Here is a 24,409-nt window from a genome sequence, read left to right on the forward strand (position 1 = left end):
TTAGTGGTTGAGAAACATTTTTTTATCATTATCAATGTTAGTGCTGGTTACTATTGCACACATGATCATTTCTATAGTTTTCTATAATGAATTGAAAGAACAGCATTTAATCATTTTACTGTGTTTACTGTCACCTTTGATTAATTTAATTACTAAAAAGCATTCACTTCTTTAAAAAAACAACAACTTACTTAGACTTTAAACTGTATATACACCCAAGCATTTAAAAACCAAACAATGACCAGCTCCAACTGTTATGAATGTTATGAACTTCAGCGTGAGTCATTCAAAATCCATTTCACGTCATTCCACTAACACTCATTCATTTAAATCCATAATGACATCCACTAAATCCTCTTTAGTACATAAAGCGCTGTCCTGTCATTCACTTATAATTACGGCAGGTCCTGCTCAAAGTGAAACAGGCTTTGGTCGGGAAGGATAGACTAGGAGATCAAATCTGCAGATTTTGTTGTTGTTGTTTACCCTTCTAATCTGCAGCTCTGCTTGAAAGATGATTGCAAAGAGGAGTGTATGCAGAAGCAATTATCAGGGAGTGAGAGAAAGAGAGAGGCCATTAGTCAACAAACTCACGGCTGAATTTAAATTCAAACACGGCACTATTTTATCATTCTGAGGGCTAGTGTGCAGAAATACAAAGCCTTTGCCTGTTTTAGTATCACTTGCTGTCTCCCTTTCCATCTGTTTTCTTGCCAGTGTCTTCTGTCAATGTTGTTCCAGTAAGTATGGATGAACCGTCACTGCTGGTAAACCACACCAGTACATGCATCTAATAAAACTGTGTGCAGTTTACAGTAGCCTGCTTCTGGTTCTAGTGTATCTCTAATGCAATATATGTATCTCTCATTCATTGTAGTATCGACATACCTTTAAGTTGTTTTTTTCTTGCTTTTTAAGAAAAACCAATATGGCAGCCATCTCAGATACTGACACTTAATGGTTCAGATATATATACACAGTATATATAAATAAAATGCACAAAGCAAAACCTTTGCATTATCAATAACACGTTTTTCTATTAACGAAAGGGTTTGAGCACACTTTCCATTGTTTCCAATTTACATTTTTTTTTTTTTTAAATATGAATTTATTCATTAAATATTTCTAATGATGGAGTGCACATTTAATGCAATCTTGGCATTAACAATTATAGATTTATTTCAAGTTCTGTTCGCACACAATCTGGAAACGACAGAAATAGATGCCCCAACCCAGCAGATTTTTTTTACACATGCAAATACATAAACAGACAGACACGCATTTCCCTGAGATCTTTCTCACGCAATCTGAGAGCTGCTCACAGCAGGACCCGGAAAAACTGAAAACACAAAAAAGGAGAAAAGAATAAACTGGGACAGAGCACAGAAAACAGAGGAAGAAGCTTGAAAGAAAAAAAAAAAATACTATATAGGCCCTTGAAGGGATACTGAATTTGTCAATTTTGAAAAAACAGGGTGAGTGTGACTTGAAGGGGGAGATATTTTAAGACATATAGAGCATCTGCACCAGTTCAGTCTGTTAAGATGTGTTCCAGTAACACACATACAGTTCTGATAGGTCAAACACATCCAGGCATACACAGAAAGCAAAACTGAAAATCTTGGCGAAATGTTGGTCTCAGTGTGATCTGCGTGTTTTTCAGTATCTAGATAGCTCACTGAAGCAGAAAGAAAGAGGGAAAGAAACAGAAGACTGCAGGAAACTGAAGAGGAGAGCATTCACTGATAGTGTTTATATGTTTACGCTGTCTGAATTGATTTAGCACCTGATTCACTAAAAAATTATGCAAATCAGATAAAAAATGCCCCAAAATCACCATTTTTGAGTCCTAGGATGTGGACAGTAATGATCTTGCATATATTGCTTGGACTGCATCCTAACACCTGAATCAGGTCTTTAAAAAGTAACATTGCTCATCTACATCATTTGATTATCATTTGATCAACTTGAAATGAAAATAAAATAAATGCGAAGCATCAGCAAATTGGTTGCTGGGGTGTTGCTTGGTGTTTTGTTCAAATAACACACGGTCTACGCTGAAGTCACATTCTCAGGGAACTAAATGTTCTTTAGAAATGAACACACTGCAGAAAGCTGTTGTAAATTCCAAGTAAGTATGATTAATAGGTGTGCCTGTAGTAGTCATTTACAACCCTCCCATGCTGAAACACCAGACCAGCAGTTTAGTAGCAAACTAAGTTTAAACTGCATTTTTGCTTTGCAGAAATAGCGAAGTGAGCTATGAGGCAAAAGGCCCCTGAGGAACATACTCTGTTTAGACTCATAAAATAGTCTGCTTGTGTGGGATTTTGGTGTTTTTTGGTGTTGGTGGACCCCCCTGTGCTCAAAGGAACCACGTCCAGATAAAGCACACAGAGCCACCGACACACACAAACAGCAGTGCACAAGACCCACATGCTGCCCTCTCTCCCACTACTACTTTCTAGCACAGCTTTGACACATGAATATTTAATAGCTCAAATAAAAATATCCTGCACAAAAACACCGTCTCCAACACAATAAATAGCTGCCTTTTCGGAGAATGCACCTCCCTGGCATACACACGTGCATATATACATAAAGAGCAGGTATATTTAAAAGTTGTATAGCTCTTAACGACTATGACAATAAATAAATAAATGAAATAAAAATAAATATCTGATTAGTTTTAACTCGCTTTTTTTAAATTAAAAGAGCTAAACTGATCTTTTGGTTAAAAACACATTTTTGAAAAATAAGGATTTGTGCATAAAACGTGAGAAAAAGTGGTAGTTTTGTGAAAAAGTGAACGAGCCTTTATCACTTTGCTTTCTGCAGTTGGACTCACTTTTTATTATTCTTTTGCTTTTGGTGTGGATGGGCCTCAACATTCTCGCAGCAACTGATTCCACCACACACACACACACACACACACACACACACACACGCTACAAACATATGAGCAGGCACTCATGAATACACACTTCCATATGGGCAATGTGAGTGTGAGTGAAGCTGAGGATTCAGCATTGCTTCGGTGTGATGAACACATTGGCATTTCAACCTCTCAGACTGGCAGCCACAGTGACAGTGCTGCTTCACTCACGCATGCAGCCTATAATGGTGAAATTTCTTCAGTCCATCTCTCCGTCTCAAACCGTCTACGCTACTTGTCATTCTCCGGTCTGTGCAAATAAATGGCCCTGTCAAAGCAAAAACTACACACGGTCCTGCTTGACAGTCAATGCGCTTGCTGCTTAGTCTCCCGTGTCTTTACAAGATGGTCTAAAACGAGCATGCGCTTTAAATCAGGTCTTTAAATAAGTTGAAATAAAAGCTTAATAAAGCAATAACGTACACAATGAAGATCCTTTATATAAGATAATCAAAATGCAACTTTAATATGAAATCGATAAATACAGTCTATATATTGTAGTTGCATCTCTGAAGACAATTGGGAGGAAGGAGCAGCATCTCTTCAGCAAATATTGATTCTCTAAATGCAGTCAGACTAGACGGTAATGATTCGACTGCAGCAGCGGCTAGCAGGCCTGAACTGAATCCTGCACATCACGACAAGGCACCGAACATTCCCACATCGATCTTCATTGATTAAATTCCAGAGAGAAAACACTACGTTGCGGGTCACGAACGGAACGATCTAAAGCAATCCAAGAAAACTTCAAAGCGAAAAGAGCAAGCTGTCTCTTGGTCTTAATCGTCTCTTCAAACCTGACCTTTTATGCATCAGACCGTCAGTGGTTTAACACAGTCCTGACACAGAATCCTCACGACGACACACAGACTCCATGAAAACAGAGAGGAGAGAGAATAATGCTTGATGGAGGAGAGCGTTTCTGGTACAGTGTGGCAAAGATCATGTGCTAATTTTGAGAGCTCTGTTAATTTACAGGACTGTGCAGATTTATATGACGTTAATAGTAACAGGAAAACTGATTGGAAGTCTGGACACTTGCAGGAATCTATTCATTCAAAGAACCGGTTCCAAAAAATTATTCAATATTTTTTTTATATAATATTACATAACTTAAAATGTTCATATATTGTCATATACAGAAATAGCTTGGATCACTTTTGAATTCAAACCAGTTCTACTGACTCTTAATATCAGATTCAAAACAGTGATTTGTTTACCAGGCAGTTTGATTGGAACCAGTCCAACTGATTGGAAGAAAATATCAGATTCAAAAGTTTGTTTATCAATTAAAAAATGAATCATTAGCAGCTCTATTTAAGCAAACAGATCTATAAACGTTTATGTCAAGTATATACTAGCTAATGCTCTTTCAGCTATGAACTGTGTAAATAGATCTCAACTAGAACCTATGCAGTATATCCTAACACGGTAGACTACAACAGTAGTTCTCTGGTTCCATTACAAACCCTCTAGGAAAACACAGCAAAATACATTTTTGCAAGAGCCCCCTCCTTACACAGATTTTTTGCTGGAAAACTCCCCTCCCATTACAGAGTTCAGTTACTGCAATACAGTAGAATCATTGTTTCAAGAATAATGATTTCCTATACCACAGTCCATCCTGTGCAATCATTAAAACAATTTAATTGGAATGTCCTGTAACAATCTGAATCGCCATTGTTCTGTTTCAAGGAATGCCCGTTTCTGCATCTCGTCATTATGACAAATTTACAGCCCTTTATTGTCAACATAAATGTCTGAATTGGAAAATGACGGGAAGTTATTCAACTTTTAAAAAACGTCAGTGGAGCTAAGGTCTGAATTCCCCGACCACAACAGCGCACTAAAAAAGAAAATATAGTTTGATTCGGGCTAAAATGACGAGCCTCCTCCGCGCTTCACCTCGCGCATGCAGGTACCGCGCGCGTGCGGGTATCTGACCTTGCTGCACGCGCACCTGCACACAAACGAGCCGCTTTACCTGAGATAACAATATAACCTCCTTTACGCGAATGCATTAAAACAACACTATAGCATATTTACGACATAAACCACATTTATAAGGCAAACCCCGGCCGAATACGCCGTCGCGATCGCACCGACAAATCAAATCCGTAAGTGCAAGCGTGACCACTTACTCGCTGATTCTTCGTATTATTCATGTTTGTTGAAGAGTCGCTCGAAGAAGCTGGAACTCCGAAATCGCCGCGCGTTCTTACGCAATCCAGTCCATTCACCGCAACTCCGAAGTGATCAAGTGATCAAATGACCGTCCTCCGCAATAAACAGTACGTGACTGTGTAACAGCGTTAGAATGAACGCTTGCCTGGGACGGTCGGTGTTTGACACGGTCATCTGGCCGTGCTCATCTCTCAGCTGTCATCGCAAGCCGCTCTGTCTCTCCCTCTCTCTCTCTCTCTCTTCGGTCCTGAGGGGGTCACACGAGCTGCGGTGAGTGAGAGCCAACCAGTGGGGCTGGAGAGGGGGCGGCGGTGCTGCTGACTTCTGTAGGGTTTACAGTCGCGGTCCGGTAGGTTTGTCGGGAAACAGCAGGTTTACCTAGAGAGCATGTAAACAACGGTACGAATACATCCCGCGCGCCCTCGTGGAATCAACACAAAGCCGTCGGTCTGTGCGCCGCTGGACCACAGTAACGTCTGTCTTTCTCCCCGTAACCATCTTCGCGTCTTCGTCCACCGTGAATTACATCACCTCTCCAACAATAGAAGTCAGTGCTCGAAATAACGCGCCTCGGTGGAGCAGGTGGAGAATATGGTTCAGATCAGCACGTGGGTTAAACCAATTAAATCTTTATAAAGCGCAGAGAGTCCAAAGAGACAAAATTGCCAAAGAGCTTCGCGATGAAAGATGCATGTGCAGGCCGTACTTTTATTAGATACAATATTGCAGATGTACGCAGGGGCTTTCAAACTTTTTGATGCCGGCTGATAATTTACTTACCTCTGTTCAGAGTTAGTGTAATGTTGAATGTATAAACTTGTGAAGAAATATTCTCAGTTCAACGAAAAACGTGCATAGGACCTTTCGCAGTAAATGGTGGCTAGTTCATGATGCAGTGCATTAAGACAACAAGGGCATATGGTTAAACAGTTTTACAAAAGGCTACAAAATCAAGTCAAAGACTTTGTATTACTTACTAATTTTCAGTGTCCATTCATTTAAATTTAGCCGCCCCCCGATTTTATTAACCGCTCATTAGATGCTGAAAGCTTTCATTACCTAGTGGCTTTCTTAAAACAAGCGATCCTATAATAAAAATTGATGATAACAATCACGGCTCGTGCATAATCAGTAGCATTTTCACCAATCCTGTCATGTTTCACACAATTAATTTTACTTGAATCGAGGTGGAACGCAGCCAGGACTATGACAGACACGCTCTTAGATTCATTAAGCCACTTCAGATGGCGGTTCCAGGGGGCACAGCGGGTCGTATTCACTCAGGTGGAAAATAGGTGAAGAGTGAGCCAGCAGAATGAAGATGAATGCCAAAAGGCACTATGTGCTGTGTGCTTTTGTGGGACACACTGTCTGATGTAATTGAATAATACAATCAAAAGCACACAGTAAGGGTGGAGTGATACTGAATTATATAACAAATGCATCGTTATATAACAAAATATTTCAATCCATGCTCACTGGAACTAAGTGACTACATTTCGCTATAGTTCCGGCTCAAACGAACAGGCATTAAAACGGCAATTTGCATATAATCCCTTACCTAATATATTTTCATGCTTTAATCACATAACTAGCTCCTTATATGTGTGGTTGGTCAGAAATGGTAATCTTGCGAGGTAGCTCACCTGGTACAGCACTGCACTAGCTCAGGTATAAGTACCCTGAAACACAAGCCACGATATTCCACAAAAGTACTAAAAGCCTTGTGCTTTTCTTAACACTACTGGATTATTTTGTGTAGCGGGTAGATTAATTTCCAACACAGCAGAGCATTAACATTTTACAGCCACTCATCGAACATTTGATTCACTGCTACATTAACATGAACCTTTCTGAAGAAAATTAAACATGCTATTCAGTGCCAGTCACTGGACAGTTTACTTTGAATGTGCAGTGAAACATGCTACAAACAACACAATATAATTTTGCAGAAATGTACCCACAGGCATGTTTTTTTTTTACGACACTGCAGCGTTTAATAAACCTGCAAGAGAGAGAGAGAAAAATCATAGCTCCGTTGGTGTACGCGTCACCTGAAAAGTACAGGTTTTGCAGCAATAGAGCCACTCATGTATTTGCATTAAACCTGGCCTGAAATATTCAGATACTTCTGTGGTGATTTATATAAGAAATATATAAGTCAAAGAAAGAAAAACATGTCATCTTGATTAGCTGTAAAGGACATGAGGTGATAAGCTGTGTGGATTTTACGGAAGAGTGAGTAAACGAGACAAAGAAAGAAAGAAAAGGAAGCAAGTTACAGTAGGGAATTGTCTTCCACAAATCAATGAACATGGTGAGAAACAAGCAAAGATGAAAGAAAGCTTTATAGTGGGAAGAGGATTTTTGACCCGACAGCATTTCGCACACATCCTCAGGATGTTCTATATGTGCCCACAGGCTGTTACATATACGTCAACACCCATGTGGAAACACATATCTAGCAGTTAGGGAATGGTTTCATATCAGTGCAGAAACAAGATCCGTCGAACAACAGCTGCGCTAACTGCCACAGGCAGCATTATTGGTCACAAGGAGCAAGAGAATGTGTCAGGGCCATCATAGAGTAAAATTAGCCTCGTGTTAATACGTGAACTCCTGTGGATGTGAAAGAAAGACCAAAAGATGAGGAGAGGGGGCGGGAGACAAACTGAGACAGGAAGCCGTATGTTGTGGAATGTGAGAGCATTATGTATTTGTGAGCAGAAGTAAACAGCTAGACAGTGAGACTGAAATTCCTGACGTCACTGCATAAGGGCAGAAGGTCACATAGTGGCCTGCTGGGATACAGCTAGAGACAAACAAAACAACAGATATTCAACGTATCAATGGCAAGCTAAAATAAAAAAGATGAAATGCGGAAATGCACTGGTTCATGTCGATTTAATTTATATAAAAATAAACAGATTTGAATTTATCTCACTTGCCCTATTTTTTATAATCTAGAAAGAGTCCATCAGGTTTTGTGTGTAGTCTCCTTAACCTTCTCTGACCTTTCCTTATTGGCTTGTGATTTCCTATTTTTTCCATATTTACTTTCTCATTGGATGGAATGTTTTTTTCCCAAGCAAACAAAATCTTGTTTCCTATCTGAGGCGTGTTGACCTTGCGTCTGAAGTTTGTTTCCTTCCTCACCATATACAGCACATCCAAAACAGTGCCTCTTGTTAAATACAGACTGGTCCTGATGTCGCAGCTGCACTGTACTGTATGCCACACTGCATTGTTGTTGTTTTACCAATAAATTCTGAGAGAAATATACAGCAAGCATTTCTGCCCTCAAGAGGGGCTGTGCATTGAGGCAGGAAACGAGCAATGTGGTTTGGAAGTTGACAATATACCACAACAAGGGCAGCACAACATGAGATATTTAAAACTATCCCTATTTCATCACACATGGCAAGGAAAAGAACCACCACTGGCAATATATTCTCGTAAACCTGGCATATCCAAACATAGATATCGCTATTTTTGTATAGATATACACAACCCATTACATTTGATATCTGAATATGCAAATCCATATGCTGTGACAATCATTCAGTTAGTGACCCTTCGCTGATGTTTGTTAAATATTACATCTAATATTCAAAAATCACTCAATTACAACATTCTACAATGAGCAGTTATAAATAGCTCATATCGCTGAAAAAAACGGAGCTAAAAGCATCAGATGAAACGTTGTAGAGCTGAAAATACAGGCTTAAATCAGTGGATTTACTAAAAAGGCTTTGGGAAATATAGATTTTTGCATTATTCCAACAAGCCCTGAAACAGCTCTACAGTTGGACGATTGAAAGCTCAATATTAATTAAAATCAGAAAGTCTGCTGGTTAAAAAAAAGTTTCCTATTGTGTTTTCCAGTGCTGTGTGCCGTTCAGAACTGAATTAAGACTTTTAAATGAAAATTAAATTCCAAAATTTGAGTTGTGGTGGCAAACAGGACGCAGAATTTAAACGCTAAAATGTAAGAAAGCAGAACTGTGATAAATTAATTTCATTCCATTCATAACAGAACGTAAGATAAATTCATATAAATGTCTATTACCTTGAAAAGCGCAGTTTGCCAGGACACGCTTTAAAAGCTGGCTTAAATGTAGGTCTAATGGACAGAGAGTGACACACAAATGATAAAACTGCATACAGTGACAGAACTATATGTAGATAGCATGTGAAGTAGTTTGTCAAACAAAGGGTTAATCTATAGAGTTGATGCCAGCTCAAGACAAGCCGTCCCTTAGCCAATGAGAGACAGCGCGTGGCTCCTGCAGTATCTACACAGCAGCACAGTAAGCTGGATTAACCTAAAGGATTCTTGATCACAACAAGATTACATACATTCACATCCTGTCTTTATGCATGGACGATTTTATCTTCTTACTGACAGACACATTATTTACCGAGCAGCTGACCGAAGATCGGTTTCCAAGAAAACAATAACAAGGTCGAGGATAAAAAGGTTACAAACGTATTCAGAATATCTTGATAAGTAAATAAGGGTCGTCGGCCCTCTGCAGTGTCTTAAAGGGATAGTTCACCCAAAAATTTAAACTGTGTTATTGTTTACTCACACTTTAGGGACTCTATGGGACTTTATCTATGCTCTAACAGCTAGCAACACTCCAAAGACAAAGAACAATTTGAAGGTGCATCATATGACCCTGACCCATCATATGACAATAGTAAAGATTCAAATTGATTTCTAACTGAACGGCGAAAAAAAGAAAGTGAATGGGAACCAAACCTGTGGTTGGTAAACAACACTCTACAAAATATCTTTTTTTGTTTCACAGAAAAAGGGTCATACAGGTTTGTAATGATATGAATAATTATTGTGTGTATTTTTTGGTGAACTGTCAATTTAAACAAGCTTTACTCAGCTCATTTAATGTAGATTTATTAAGAAAGTGATTTAACACCCTGCAGATCTACTGTATTTATAGCAGCTGATAATCTTTTTGAGCTCACTAGTTGTAAACCAAGACCCATAACTGGACTCAAGTGTATAGTAAAGAGTCTACTTTAAACATGCCTATAAAAACTTCAATTAAATGTAATTAAGATAATGGAGATTCCAGCTAGTACCCTTTATTGCACATCTAAACCCAAACTACAAAGACTTACAAAACCCAAACAAAGCAGCCCCATGTTCTTCATCTGCTTCAGCCCTGCAGCTGCAGCCATTTTCCAAAGGCGGCCCTCTTGCCTGGCCTTGACCCTTCTCCAGTTTAACTATGAACTGTGAAGAATGACATCAGGGGTTTTTACCGATGACATCAACAGCCGAAAACAGAAACAGACAGCTCGTGCTTCTTAACACCTTCATCAGCCCACGTGAACCTCAGCAACTGCCACTACATGGATAGCAGAGTCAGATCGATGGAGCTGGAGGCTGACACTGCTTAACTGTTCGCACAAGGAAAATCTATTTCCATCGGTGGAGCCATAAATCCAAAGGCAGGTTCAGCGATGATGCAAGAAGAGAATTGTAGCTCATCTATTTCATAGGTACTGACAGATGCCTAAGCACTAGATCATAAAAAGGTGCCACTTCACTGCGGGGAGGCTAAAGGAGGAGAGATCTAAAATTAAGGGTTTGTGAAATTGAGGAACAGGTCAAAGTTTTGCAATGTGCACGTAAATCATGTTTTAATAAAAATGAATAGTAGTAAAATGTCATCACATACCTGGGCAGCAGCTCCATAATAACGCAATTCTGTATAACTCTGAGGGAACATACTGACCTGCTAAAAAGGTCAATCTAGATTTTTTTGTATAGTTTATAAATGTACAAATGTACACTTTGAGAATTTATTAACTAAAGTTATTATATGCTTTTGCGTGTACAGAATCAAAAATTGCACAAAAGAGCTCATGGCTCACTAAACTTCAAACTAAGAAACGACCAAAAAATACTGAATCTGGGTTAAGTTGTGATTTTATTTTTTGTCCATTAAGTATCATAAGTTGGACTATTCATGTCTTTTTACCATTTTTGTAATGCATGTAAGAATTATTTTGATTTCTTTTTTATTTGATTAATTACATTAATGGTTCATTATAATATTTAGATATATATTAATATTAATTAAATTACAGCAATTGGTATGCTTGTGTTATTTACTCATTTCTATTAAATCTGCCAACGGGCTCTCTATATATCGGCATTTGCCATCAAAATCTACTGTATATCGGTTGAGGGCCGATCTCATTGCCCCTCACTCTCTCTATCATTTTCTTGAATGAAAAATAAATCAAAAAAGCACCCCCAAAATAAAGTGCTAATAAAGGTCTACTAAATCAATTTTATCCCCAACATTAAAATGTACTGGCTGTGCCGAAAAAGTGGTGCTGTGCGGAAAATGAGCAATAAATCGAACTTGAGCATCCAGACAGGTCGCACATCATCCGCAGAGCCCCAGAGCAGAGAGCACCAGGAAAACGAGAGCTTCTCTTCAGCTGTATCTGATAAGCTAAACACCCAACACTTCAACAGTCATGTCCCTGGAGCCCGGCCAGATGGTTCCCGTCGAACCGCGCTAAGGATGAACAAACAGCGTAAAGTACATTATCTCATCCGTGTTGATTGAAGCTTTTGAGAAGCAACAGCAGTAAATTGCGAGCTGTTCTCCAGAGGGTGGAGGTGTGCCGGTTTGTTATACTGATGGTGAAATGACCCTCCTGCTGCTGCATTTACCCCGCTGTCCAAAACTACCAACGTGATGCTCAATTCAATTACACGGCCAAGCAGGCTCTATTCGCTTCCTCTGTAGGGGGCTAAAGGGATAGGTCACTGCATAAACGCCTACATTACAGAACAGCCAGAACTCTTCCAGCTGAAAGACTGAGGAAATATTTCAATATTTCACTCATTCTATAACTAAAGAAAACTTTTTTTTAATGATATAAAATATATTAAAATGTTTGATAACTATATTTTTATATTTTATCATCTATCTAATTTCACTTCAAAGCCAATTCACATCGACGTGGTGTCCGTTTCCATATATAAAAAAAAAAAACAGCAGATGGGTTGAATGAAATGTGCAACTTCACGTTTCTGACAGTATCCTGTCATAAAAAGAAGGGAAGTCAAACCATTTGTATTTGCAGTGGTGTTTTGGTGCTATGGTCAAATAATATGAAAATAAGACATAAGACACATACATATATATATATACACATACATATATATATATATATATATATATATATATATATATATATATATATATATATATATATATATATATATGTGTGTGTGTGTGTGTGTGTGTGTTGCTTCTTTATACCCATGACTGTTGCGTTATGATGTATTGATATGAAAAGTGTTGTCAGGGAAATTGGATAGATGGAAAATCTTATGCAGAAACATATGCCCATTAACTTCATTCCGACTCAGATTCAGCAGGTCTTATCTTGGAGAAATGAGGCTCATTTTGTAAAAGCATAACATCTAGAATGCCTGAGCAGGGGAGGTAAGATGGGATAAAGTAATAAAGTATGGGGCCAGTGTGAGAGCCGGCGGTCTCCACTAACACACTGGATGCTGGGAGGTGTTTTCCAAAGGAAGCTGGCTCGAATCAAGACATTTGGCTGGTTCCTGTGCACAGAGTGTCTATTCAGCCCTGTTCCTGACTATACCATGGCCCAAGCCAGGAACGATAGAGGCTGCACTGAGGCATGGGTGGCTAACTACAATGCCCTCTTTCACTACCAGCCTATGCCCTCCTCCTTATACCCCACCCAGCCTGGAGGGCACAAGGAGTGCCAGAGCCTTGCAGATACAGGGTCTAGTCATGAAAAAGTAGGTACACCGAGGCTGCTTGAAATCAAGAATGTATATTCAGAATAAAGTTATTTGCAAAGAAGTTAAGCATACAGTACTGGTCAAATATGTACTCACACTCTATTTATGAACATAAGTTTGGGTTCCTTGCCACTATTGAATTTGGCCTGCCTTGCTTGGGGTTTAAAAGACTTAACGTTTAGTCATGTCATCGATTTGACTGCACTGACACTATCGTCTGAAAGCAAAACTTAAGCTTCATGAAGACATCTCTATTCTGTACAGCTGCTTTTCGGATGCAATGAATTCTTAGGGGTTTGGAACTGCATGGGGGCGAGTAACTAATAACAGAATTTTAATTTTGGGGTGAACTAACCTTTTTAAACACTTCAGCAGCTGAACCAACAGTAGGCTTTGCTTTTAGTATGGATGAATGGGCACACAATGCAGTAAATGGCTTTGGCATGCGCTCATTGATGACCTCTAACCTTACGAACCTCAAAGACCACTCGGGTTCATCTGAACAAAAGGCTAAATTAAGCTCAGCGTTCCAAAGGCATACTTAATATTTATTGTTAATGTTAGAACAAAGAAACAGGTGATGCAGTGATATGTCAAACCCAAACTATGCAATTAACATCTTTTTGGGAAGTAAAAGCAGGTATTGAGATCACTCTGCCACCAGGCCAAATGTGACACCTGTACCTGCTGAATTAAGGAGATTATCTGAGGTGGATTCAGGTCTCGCTGGGCTTCTAGGTGAGGTGAGAGGTCTGCCCTTTCCCAAGCATTTCATCATGCTCCTGGCTGGAGTTCAAAGGCCCGCAGGACATCATGGGTGGAGGCCAGAGTTATGAGATCCTTTTTTTCTAGTGCTAGCACAATAACATTCTACAGGGGTCATTTAGTTGCACAACATACCATAAGAAATTAACACAAGCAGCAGCCATCACCCCTGCTGGGCTGGACACACAAGGACCACACAGATCCACCTAAAGGGAGGAACGCTGGTAAACACACTGCTGGCAGAATATAGAGAGACCTCTGTATCTGCTACAGATCCCTGTAAACAAGCTGTGTGAAAGGAAAGAGAAACCACTAAATCCATGTAACTTCTTCAGTTCATGTCACCGACTGCGAAGTGAAGAGTTACAAAGATCACATTGTTTCCCTATATCATTATGTCCTTGAGCACAACTGTAAGACCAATATTTTCATACAATCATACAGCGCCATTCAAAGGTTTTGGGGTCTCTATAACTCTCCTATGCTCAATGCTGTGTTTGTTGGATCAAAAATAAAGTAAAAATAATAATATTGTAGAATACAAATACAAATATATACAAATATTTCAGTATAATATAATTTTCAATAATAAATGTTACATTTATCTCTTTTCTGACTGCTGTAAATCAATTTCTCTCTATTCATCCCCATTTATGAAGTTGTAGAAATGCAATAGTGAATTGAAAATAATATTTGCTATGGTCTCTCGTGAAAAGTGTCCATAATGCTATTGGTTGAGCCAGTGTTGCTGCTGTGGGGCTTGTCTGGATACTCAAACAAACAGAAAAATAGTGCTACATGGGCACAGTGTTACACTTTTCAGGGAAAACAGCCTACTACTGACTTATTTATATCGGTCTCTTCATATTAAGGTGGATAATGTATTTTTAGCATAGAAAAAAACTGCATAGTGTACAGTCAGCAAGCTAAATATAGAGAAAGTGACCAAATAACCCATCAACCCTCAGGCAGAGAGCGGAGAGCAAAAGCGCACCGCAGCATTAAGCACTACCTGAGGGAGCAATCACTCCTCACAAAGGCACTTTCATATCTACAGCATGCTATTGTCTGTGCAGTAAGGCAGCGAGGGTCAAGCAGAGATGACATCATACCAGCCAATCACGCTCATTATGCTCAGCCATTTCCTGTTCCCATCACCCGTCACTACAAGCAGACTACACTTACAGCTTTGCAGCAACAAAAGGTTGTGACGACACCGGGAAAGTGCTCTTCTGGTTTTCAGGAGAGACAGACGTCGTAAAGGAAGGACACAGAGAGGAATGTTCATGCAGTGCCAAGAATGTGGCTGCCTCGATTGTCAAATGGACTTGTTAAAACTTGAAAAGACTGACTGCAACTGCTAGTCCCCGATCATTCAGAAAACCACAGGTTCCTGTCTCTGCGCCACTAGAGAATATATCACCCCCTTGTGCAAACTATGGCTAAGCAAAATCATTTACCATTTTATGCTGTCAGACAGCCCAGAAAGATTTTCCTCCTTAAATTTATCTTTAAAACAACAAGAGTCCACAAGTGCAGTTTTTCTTTTTCAACATCTAGGGCTGTGAACATCTATTACTGCCCTCATCCCATCTCTAACCAGTAAGATATACACAACTTGTGATGCCAGCATAACCAGTCACAAAATGATCAAGTAAATATTTTATATGCTAATATATATATATATATATATATATATATATATATATATATATATATATATATATATATATATATATATATATATATATATATATATATTGTGTTTTCATCATTACTGATTGCTGTCATCATGGCAAGTTCTCCAAACCTAGTTTAAGAGGAATCCAACCTGTCCATGGGAAACACATTTTACTAGGATTGCATTAGACAAGATGTTGCTAGAACATACGACGAGTTAATTTTCCACATGAAGATCACATGGATGATTTAATTTAAACATCAAGACTCTTTCAAATTGACAGAGGCTTGAACCTAATTGACTTCTGAGAATTTAAGACTGCCAACTTTAAGATGCATGACCGTGAATTATTTAAATGCCCCAGGAATTCATGAAGATGCCCTTCAGCTCAAAGGCGGCGCCTCCATGTCCTTTTATTATCACAGGCTGCAAATTTAGGGTCACATTGCAGGAATACTGAGCACATAATCAGGCTTCTTGGTAAGGGGAAACAGGCACACTGGAGAAGCGAGGTGTGATCTCAGCATGGGTCACCCACACCGCACCAAACCCCACGGAGCTCGGGGGCTGAGGCGGTCTTCAGCATGTCATTCAGTGAGATACTGAGCGTTGCTAACACACAACAGCTGCAGGACAAAAAGACGCCTACTTTATTTCATAAGCAAAGGAGCTTGAAAAAAAAGTAATGCATTTGATACGTACTTTGATATTTATCATATAGTTTATTACGTGCCACCTGCTTCCTAGTAGTATTAAATTAAAAACTGACACCACGATCCACCTACTTAGTAAATCAGGATGAAGGGCATCTACCATAAAACTCTAATGTTATAAAGCAAGATAGAAGCTTTGTTTCCACACTTAAAAAAGGTACCGGTATATTCACACTGATAATATCACCAAGTGTGCAAATGTTTCAGAAGATAAGGCTAGTCAAATGAAGTCCCTTTGGAGGAATTTTGCAAAAGAGCTTACATTAAATTATATTTTTCTTACTGGTGCTAATGCATCCAAGCACAGAATACCAAAGAAATCACAAACCAGGAACAAACACCCAACTACACAACTTTCATAAATGAAACTTTGTCTTGTGTGGCTGCAGCTGCAGATCAGGACCACTGGAGAAACAGTGCTAAGCATTTACCGCCAAGACGATACACACCAAACGGACAACAATCCAAACAATCAAAGATATTGTACATCAACATCACTGTAAGGACAGCTGTAATAAAGGACAAGCACTCTCAGAGTTTAGACACACTGGGAAAACTGGCAGAGCAAGAAAACATAAAAGACCATATTACCAAAAGTATTTATTTAGATCTTCACCTGTAGGCTTTTAAAAGTTAACATTAGGCCAAACTAAAGTATTTTTTTTAAATATCATTTGATAACGTAAAGCAGAACTACTTCAGAAGCATTTTGAAGTCGTTAAAAAGAAGTCAGTTTAGGAGAATACCTTTACCTTTAGACTCAGGGCAATCTGACGAATGTATATCATATTGAGATCCTCCAAAATACGAAGTTTTTCCTCCATGTCTGCGAGTCTGTCTATGGGCATCATTCAAGAGGGATATCGGCTCCCGGTTTAAAGTTCAGACTCCCACTTCTCTTCAAGCCGTTAATCTGTCTTGAGAGTTGAGAAACATTTTTGGAAGAAGCAAAGGACGGGTATGTATGAGTTACACGATCCAGACTTCAAAACGCATCCAAATCCGATCCGCGGCGTATCCAAGAAAATCAGTTTTCACGTCACAGACCAGCTCCATGTGTCCAGAAACAACAGTTCAGGAGAAGTCATGCGCATAACAACAAATACAACTAAAGACAACAACAACAAAAAAACGCAAGACAGAGGAGTAAAACGCTCTTTTGTGAAACTCCTCAGAGCGTCCGCACGTCTACCTTTCTTCACAACAATAGCGACTGGATCCAGTAAATGAACGCTCTCTACTACGCGAAAAGCAAAACGGCTTTCCTAACACCCTCAAATCACGTTCTCCTTATCCCGTTCGTATAACCGGCCATTTACACGCGGTTTCCCTCTTTGTGTCCCCTCTGTACTGATGTGAGTGTGTCTGTGCGCTCTTAGGACTTTCCCACAAAAGGGCATCACAGGGTGCGCGTGGACCGACTGTACAGCCGTTCATTCAGCATTCAGCTCGCAGCGCTACGCTACAGCACGACTACCGGCGCGACGAGAACTGCACGCCCTTCACAAACAAATCTACATTTCAAAAACAATCATTGCAATCGCGAAAGCAGAATCATTATTCACATGAAGATAAAATGGGGATTGGTTCGTTTAATATCGAAGTTAATTAAACATGTTGTTGTTATTATTGATCGATTTATGAGATTTTCTTGGGAATTTGTATGACTACAAACTATTAGCTAACCGCTACCGCATTATCACTAGTTGGCAGCAGCTTATAAAGAACGACTAATTTACTGCTGCATTGTTAACCTGACAGTTTATGTGTTTGTTTATTATGTTTAATATGTATTGATAGAAAACCTCTAATTGTTTGGGACATTTCAGAACTTCTATGTTTGACCCACATGACTATTACATTTTTGTAAATCTTAGCTATGGTTCTTTTATATTCTTAAATTGCTGTTATTCTCGTTGGTTCTCTCTAATTTATTTTTTTTTTTGCCTGCTTCAGGCACAGTGTCTGCATGCTGCCTCAGCTGTAATATACGAACATTAACTATACAAAACAAAGAGTCCATCTGTCCTCTCTACAATGAAAACAGTGCTTTGTCTGAGTAACTGCAGTCTGCCTAATACTTTCCACATAATGATGGCACCCAGCTTCATAAATCCAAGACAATTCGTCAAGTTGATTGCCAAGCAGTGTTGTATCGACCGTTTCACCTGTCAGGTAATACATTTATTGGACTAGACACATTTTATTTTCTACAGAGAATCACTATACTGAAATATATATTTCATGAAGTGGCTTATGCATGTTAGCAGGGTATCAATCTTTAATATATGCTCAATTATTTAAAATGCAACAGTTCAATTTCAGAGTACTCAAAAGATTCCTCTCACTGCGGCGAGTAGTAAAATTGATGAATCAGAGCAAACAGAACTTGCATTTCTAGACTTTTTTTTGTGGTCCACGGGTCTATATTTTTAAATGACATTATTTTTCTTTCATTCTTTCTCTTAGGATCTTTGTAAACGTTAAAGGGAAAATGCATTCGATTGAATGATATTCCACTGATGCTATCTAATAGCCTTTAGACAGAAAATAAACATATCGTAATATATTGCATTTGTATTAACAGCCTGTAATTGGCTTCTCCGATGCACGCCAAACCACAATGTTATTGACTCACAGAAAGAAAGTGGTCTGTTGTGGCAACACGAATAAAGCAGAACATGTCCGTCAAAATATATGCTTCACCAGCAAATCTGCATCTGACGGGTTTCTACTGGCAATTGAGAATATCAGAAAATGTTAATAATATTAAGTCACGCAACAATAAATCATGCATCCAGATAATCTGTGATATGCGATAATTTACAAATCATCTCCCTCCATAGTCTCTTTTGACACGCGATGGGAAACACAGAGATGTGATTCATTATTTTGCTTAAGTCTTGGGAGACAGAAAGAAAAAACATACAGCCAAATCTAGGCTCCTAGGGAATGGTACTCAATGTTTGTACAAACATGGGGTCACAGGGGTCTTGACTTTGTGAAATTCAATCTACCATATGTGCATGACGTTTTTGCATTCTTCTTTTACGAACTGTAGAACTGTGCACAAAGGAAAGTAGGGAACAACTCACAAAGCGTTGTATAACAAGTGGACTCCTAACTACAGAAATCTAATCTACATCATTTGTATTCTATTTGAATTTAACTGCTGGCTAAACCATGGATAGTGTCAAATAAGCAAAGGAAAAATAATACTAAACAGTTTAATATGCGAGCAAACACTCATAGTGCAAAACAACGGTAAAGCCTTTATGTGATCTGTCCTGGGTCAACAGTATATAAAGCACTATAACCGAACACAATGATCACAACAATAAGGCTTAGAAAACCAAACAAAACTGGATGCTAACCTTGAGGGCAAACAACAAATTGAAACAGCAAAAATAAAAGCGTGTGAAAGGCGGTCTCTGCACTCTGTACTGCATTTCATAACCGAAGAAGCAATTGAGCTATTATACAGCGACAATGAAGAAAAAGACACTATAGAAAACCGTCCAGAAGATGTGGCCGTGAAAAGAAGCAAATACAAGATATGATGGCATTTATTATAGTGTAAATGAAAGCTTTAGACCTTTGACGAGTGATTTGTGTAACAGCCATCGTCCCTGCTTTTTTCCCAGTTATGCTGCTAATACTAATCCCTCGGAATTGAACAGAGTTATATAATAAGACATTCACGTTTTACGTCAGGATGGATCGGTGCACGCGCAGATGGTGTATAAACATCATTACAAACAATGTGTGAGGTGAAAAGGAACTTCTGACAGTCCTTTGTTTTTCAACGGACGTACTGAAGCACACAGGGACGTTTCCCTTTCCCAATCAAGAATAAAAGAAAAGAAACGGCTTCTTGTTTGGGTGGCCGATTGTGATAAACCAAGAGCTCCTTAGGTGGCAAGCAGGAGGAATTTGGCTGGGTGGAGTGAGGAAATACCATACTGAAGTTACCACAACACTTCAGGTCTGCTGTACACATCAGTCTAGGGAAAGGAAGCACCGTGACAGGACTCTTTTGACAGACTCTTTAAAAGAAAACACACACAGCTAAATTTATGTTTTATTTGTGTGGACTTTTTGCAGCACCTCTGCTCAGTGAGTTCTCGCACCCTTTAAAAAGATAAGTGAAAAAGACACCAGCTAATTCAAAGTGTAGCCTGTGTTGCGTTTTTAATTAATGTGGGTTGAAGTTCAATCGGAGCACATCTGTGAAACAAACAGAGGGAAGGGCAAGGCCTCTAACAAGGGCTGCTAACCACTACAAAGAACCTCAGCTGCTTCACAGCCCCGTCTCAAACACACAGTACAACCCACAAGAAACAGAAAGAAGAGGCCCATGCACACGCACACAAACAAAGAATAATGGCATCTATTTAACTAGATGCTATGAAACCAATTAAACAGACTTGTTCAGAAACGTACACAAATTTATCAGCTTTTTTATATTCCCAGTGTTCTTGAATTCTCAGTCAAATTCTCTCATGCAGACCTCTACTGTACTTTTATTTATTTGCTCTACTGAATGTAAATATTATGGTATGCATTTAGATCAAGGGCTTAAACCACACACAATGAAACATCAACGAAATGTAATAAAAATATTATTATATTTAATACATTTAGCAGATTCTGTTCAATTATGCTAAATTTCTTTTGGCAAGACTACACGTAACATACCGCAACCTTGCATACGCGGTTAAATTTATACAGATCTAATCCCCAATACCAAGCCACAACAACAAAAACATAATAAGACATAAAACAAACAAAAGCAGGTCAGGAATCACAGTCAAAAAGAAGCAAAGAACCGATTCTTAAAACCATTTTTCTATAAAGGTTTAGGTCCTTTGGGGTCTCCTGAACTTCCTGTCTGCTCTGAGCCTGCTGGCCGTGTCACCGTGCTAACATGCTCCACATGTCCACCGGCAGTGAGTTCCTCTAAGGCTCATCAGCTCCCTGGAGATGTTTCATCTCTAAAGTCAGCTGCAGCCGGTGTGATCTGGCTGCCGTCCCAGGACCCCTCCACTGCCTACAAATCAACCTCCTCTCTCTCTCTCTCTCATGCAAAACACACACACAAAATAAATCAATATTCCACATACTGTACAGAAAACTCATTAAATACTTTTTAAAAAATAATTTGATTCACGGACTCGATTTAAACAGCACTTTCGTGGATTAATTAACACTTATTTACTGCACGGAGAGATTTTCAATTAAACCACACACATAAATATCAACTGGAAAAAAACTAAAGGGCTTGTAATGATATTCATTAGTCCCCATTAATAGCATGACTGAAGTACAGCATGTCAAAGAGAAGAATCAATGTGTTGATGCTTAGAGCTGGTAAGCCATTGACTTTAAATGTCCTCGAAAAAAAGATCAACGTCTCCCCCTAATGGACAATTCTTAAAACATTATCCAGTAAACTGCTTGCTCTTCCAGTGTTAATACAGCAACACTTAATATGTCTAAGCTTCATTGCCTAATGCATAAGCTAACCAAATCAGCAAGAAACCACAGCAATAAAAGGTCAAATACAGCCATATAAAGCCAGGCCAGAACAGCAAACAGGGCGCCAGTGTTTTTATGTTTCTGTTTTGTGAGGTTTTCTTTCCAGTGAGGGAAAAAGCAGCTGTCCAGGAGAGAAAACTCAGAGACACATGACAGTCGCATGTGGAAAATCATTCTGATCTCTAAACTGAACACTTGAAACAGTAGCAGACAACCCAGTAACAGCTCCTCTGTTACTCTGAATAGGATACAGGCTGTTGCTGTCACCAAGATGCTTATATATATATATATATATATATATATATATATATATATATACACACACATATATATATATATATATATATATATATATATATATATATATATATATATATATATATATATATATATATATATATATATATATATATATATATATATATATATATATATATATATATATATATATATATATGCATGCATGCATGCTTATACAAATATCTTCTTTGCACGTTGTACTATGTTTTATTTAACATAATATACTATTATAACGAAAGAGGACTGAACACATAAAAACATTATAATCCCTAAAATGTATCGTAATGTCGTAATGTCTTAACGCAGTTCAACCTGAACACCTGTAAAGGCAAAGCAGCTTCCAGGTTTTCTCTAGAGATCCATTACCTTGGGTTAATGGTCTGGTAGTCAGATCTCTAGCACTGACACAGACTGAAAGAGCCCATCCAAGATGAGTCATCTGGATGAGTAAAGGAAATTCACACTTGTGTCTCACACTTTGGACTGTACATTACACAATTCAACTTCCTATGACTTCATCACAAAGACTCCCACACAAACGTGAATAATAACGGAACATCATGTCTTTCTAAAACAAGTAGGCCAAACCTAGCAGCATGTTGAGTCGATCTAACAGCACTGTGATGCAACTGTCCTGGCACAGCATCGGAGTAAATGTAGTACTCTTAAGAGAGCATTTAGCAGCCCGCGAGAGGGAGCTCTTAAAATAAACCAAAAAGTGTGTTAATGACATGGATAAAAATACTCTGAAGATGACAATGAAATTAAGTTAAATCATTTTTTAAAAATTTTACCAAAGTAACTTTTTAACAAGACGTCCCTGAAGAGGATCTAGGCCCAAAAACTCAACAACTCATTTGACATTTACTATTAATACAGTAATAGAATAATGGAAATAAACCAGAAAACTATGAAAATATTAAGCGTCTCAACTGTTATCAGCATTGATAATAATAAGAATAATCTAGCCTTATTGCAAACGAGAGGATTCCTTCAAACTCATAAAAAGCAAACTGTTAATATCAACAATGAACTCTATTTTAAACTACTACTTTAAGTTCTCTAAAACTTTACTTTTATCCAAAAAAATTAAGATAATTAAATAAAACAAAACAACTAAGCGCAAAACAAGAATGAGTTTTTGGATCAATTTTAAAAGGCACTTATCAGTAAATACCTTCGTATTATCTAAATTTTTTCGCGAAGAATATGTAGCCTTCAAATGAGGAAAAACACTAGCAAAGTATTGCATGTGCCTCAAAGCGTCGTCCTCACGGAGCTGTGACAGTGGCCTACAAACACAGCGCTGGTGCACGACGCTAGTTAATAAATGTTAACAAATACTAGACATTCTTAAAGCGTGGCCACACACGCCAACCCCCCGCTGACTCTGCTTTAATGTGATTAGGCTGGGAATAAATTAAGATTAACTCTCACTATCACAGTCTAGCCTAGAAATGACCCTGGTCAACGGCTGCGGCTGACAGAAGGCAAATTACCCAAGAGAGGTCTGAAAAACAGCGTTACAAAACATAAGACATTTTAATCTCGTCACTGTGAAATAAAAATACTCAAATACTGGCTTAAGAGTACAGACAGCATTAAAGCTCAACAGATCAGAGTGGGGAATATGAGGATTAATACTATTTTTAGCCACTGAGGGCATTGTGAGAGAAGGGTCAGAAGTTCAAGGGTGTGGGGTTTGGTGTCTGAAGACACACTGAACATGTTAGCACGTTATTGACCTCCTCCGTGTTGCGCAGCAGCCTCACAAGAGATGTTTAGGTGTAGTGTTGATTCTGAAAGTTGCTCTGTTGCAACGCTATTGCGCATACAGGTATGTAATGACTTGGATCGCATCCAGAAATGACGTACAGAAAGTGTCTGTGTGAGACGCAACTGTGGTCTTCATTTCTTTTAGAGCACAAGCTTGTGTGTGAAAAAAAGCCATGTTCACAGCACACAGCGGGTCCGAGCTTCACGGACGAATAGAAAGACGGGAAAAAGCGCAGATTCCACACAGTCCACTGGGTAAAACACGACAAATGTTTACAATTTAACTGCTTGCTTAGATCATTTCCTGGATTCATAGACCCATGAACACTTGCCAATGTTTTAAAGTAACTAAATAAAAGTAGCAACACTATTACCGTTTTGAGAACAGTGTTGTTTTTCCAGTAACAAGTTACTTTTTCCAACAACATGTAGCATCACGTCAGGGAATATCCAACTCACTGTCTGTCCTCTAACTCTCTCGTACTAAATCTTATTTCAGTGTGAGCCATCTGAACAAAAGTGATTCACTAAATGAACTCTCAGACTTCCTAGTGTTGTCAATGAGAAGTACTTTAAGTATTTACCGTGTCAAATAATGCTTCAGAAATGTTTTCAGTTTAGCTGCTATATATATATAGGACTCTTTGATGAAAAAAGTACTAAAGTACAGCATTTATTTGAAATAG

General features: G+C 38.7%; 1 protein-coding gene across 4 annotated transcripts in view; it reads right to left on the bottom strand.

Moving 5' to 3' along the window:
• The window catches only part of rtkna (rhotekin a), a 52,076-nt gene that overhangs the window by 21,594 nt on the left and 6,073 nt on the right, over positions 1-24,409 (bottom strand). Inside the window, exon 1 of one of the 4 annotated variants that reach the window (XM_043238847.1) lies at positions 16,862-17,523. The exons of 2 other annotated variants lie outside the window; for them this stretch is intronic. In XM_043238847.1, coding sequence (XP_043094782.1) covers positions 16,862-16,960 — 99 coding nt within the window. In that variant the 5' untranslated portion in view covers positions 16,961-17,523. Of the gene's footprint in view, positions 1-5,076; positions 5,650-16,861; positions 17,524-24,409 lie in introns of those variants that run through there. One more of the 4 variants, XM_043238848.1, reaches the window with a different exon arrangement.

The sequence above is a fragment of the Puntigrus tetrazona genome, chromosome 5 (genome assembly GCF_018831695.1).
Source record: "Puntigrus tetrazona isolate hp1 chromosome 5, ASM1883169v1, whole genome shotgun sequence".
Taxonomy (NCBI): Eukaryota; Metazoa; Chordata; class Actinopteri; order Cypriniformes; family Cyprinidae; genus Puntigrus; species Puntigrus tetrazona.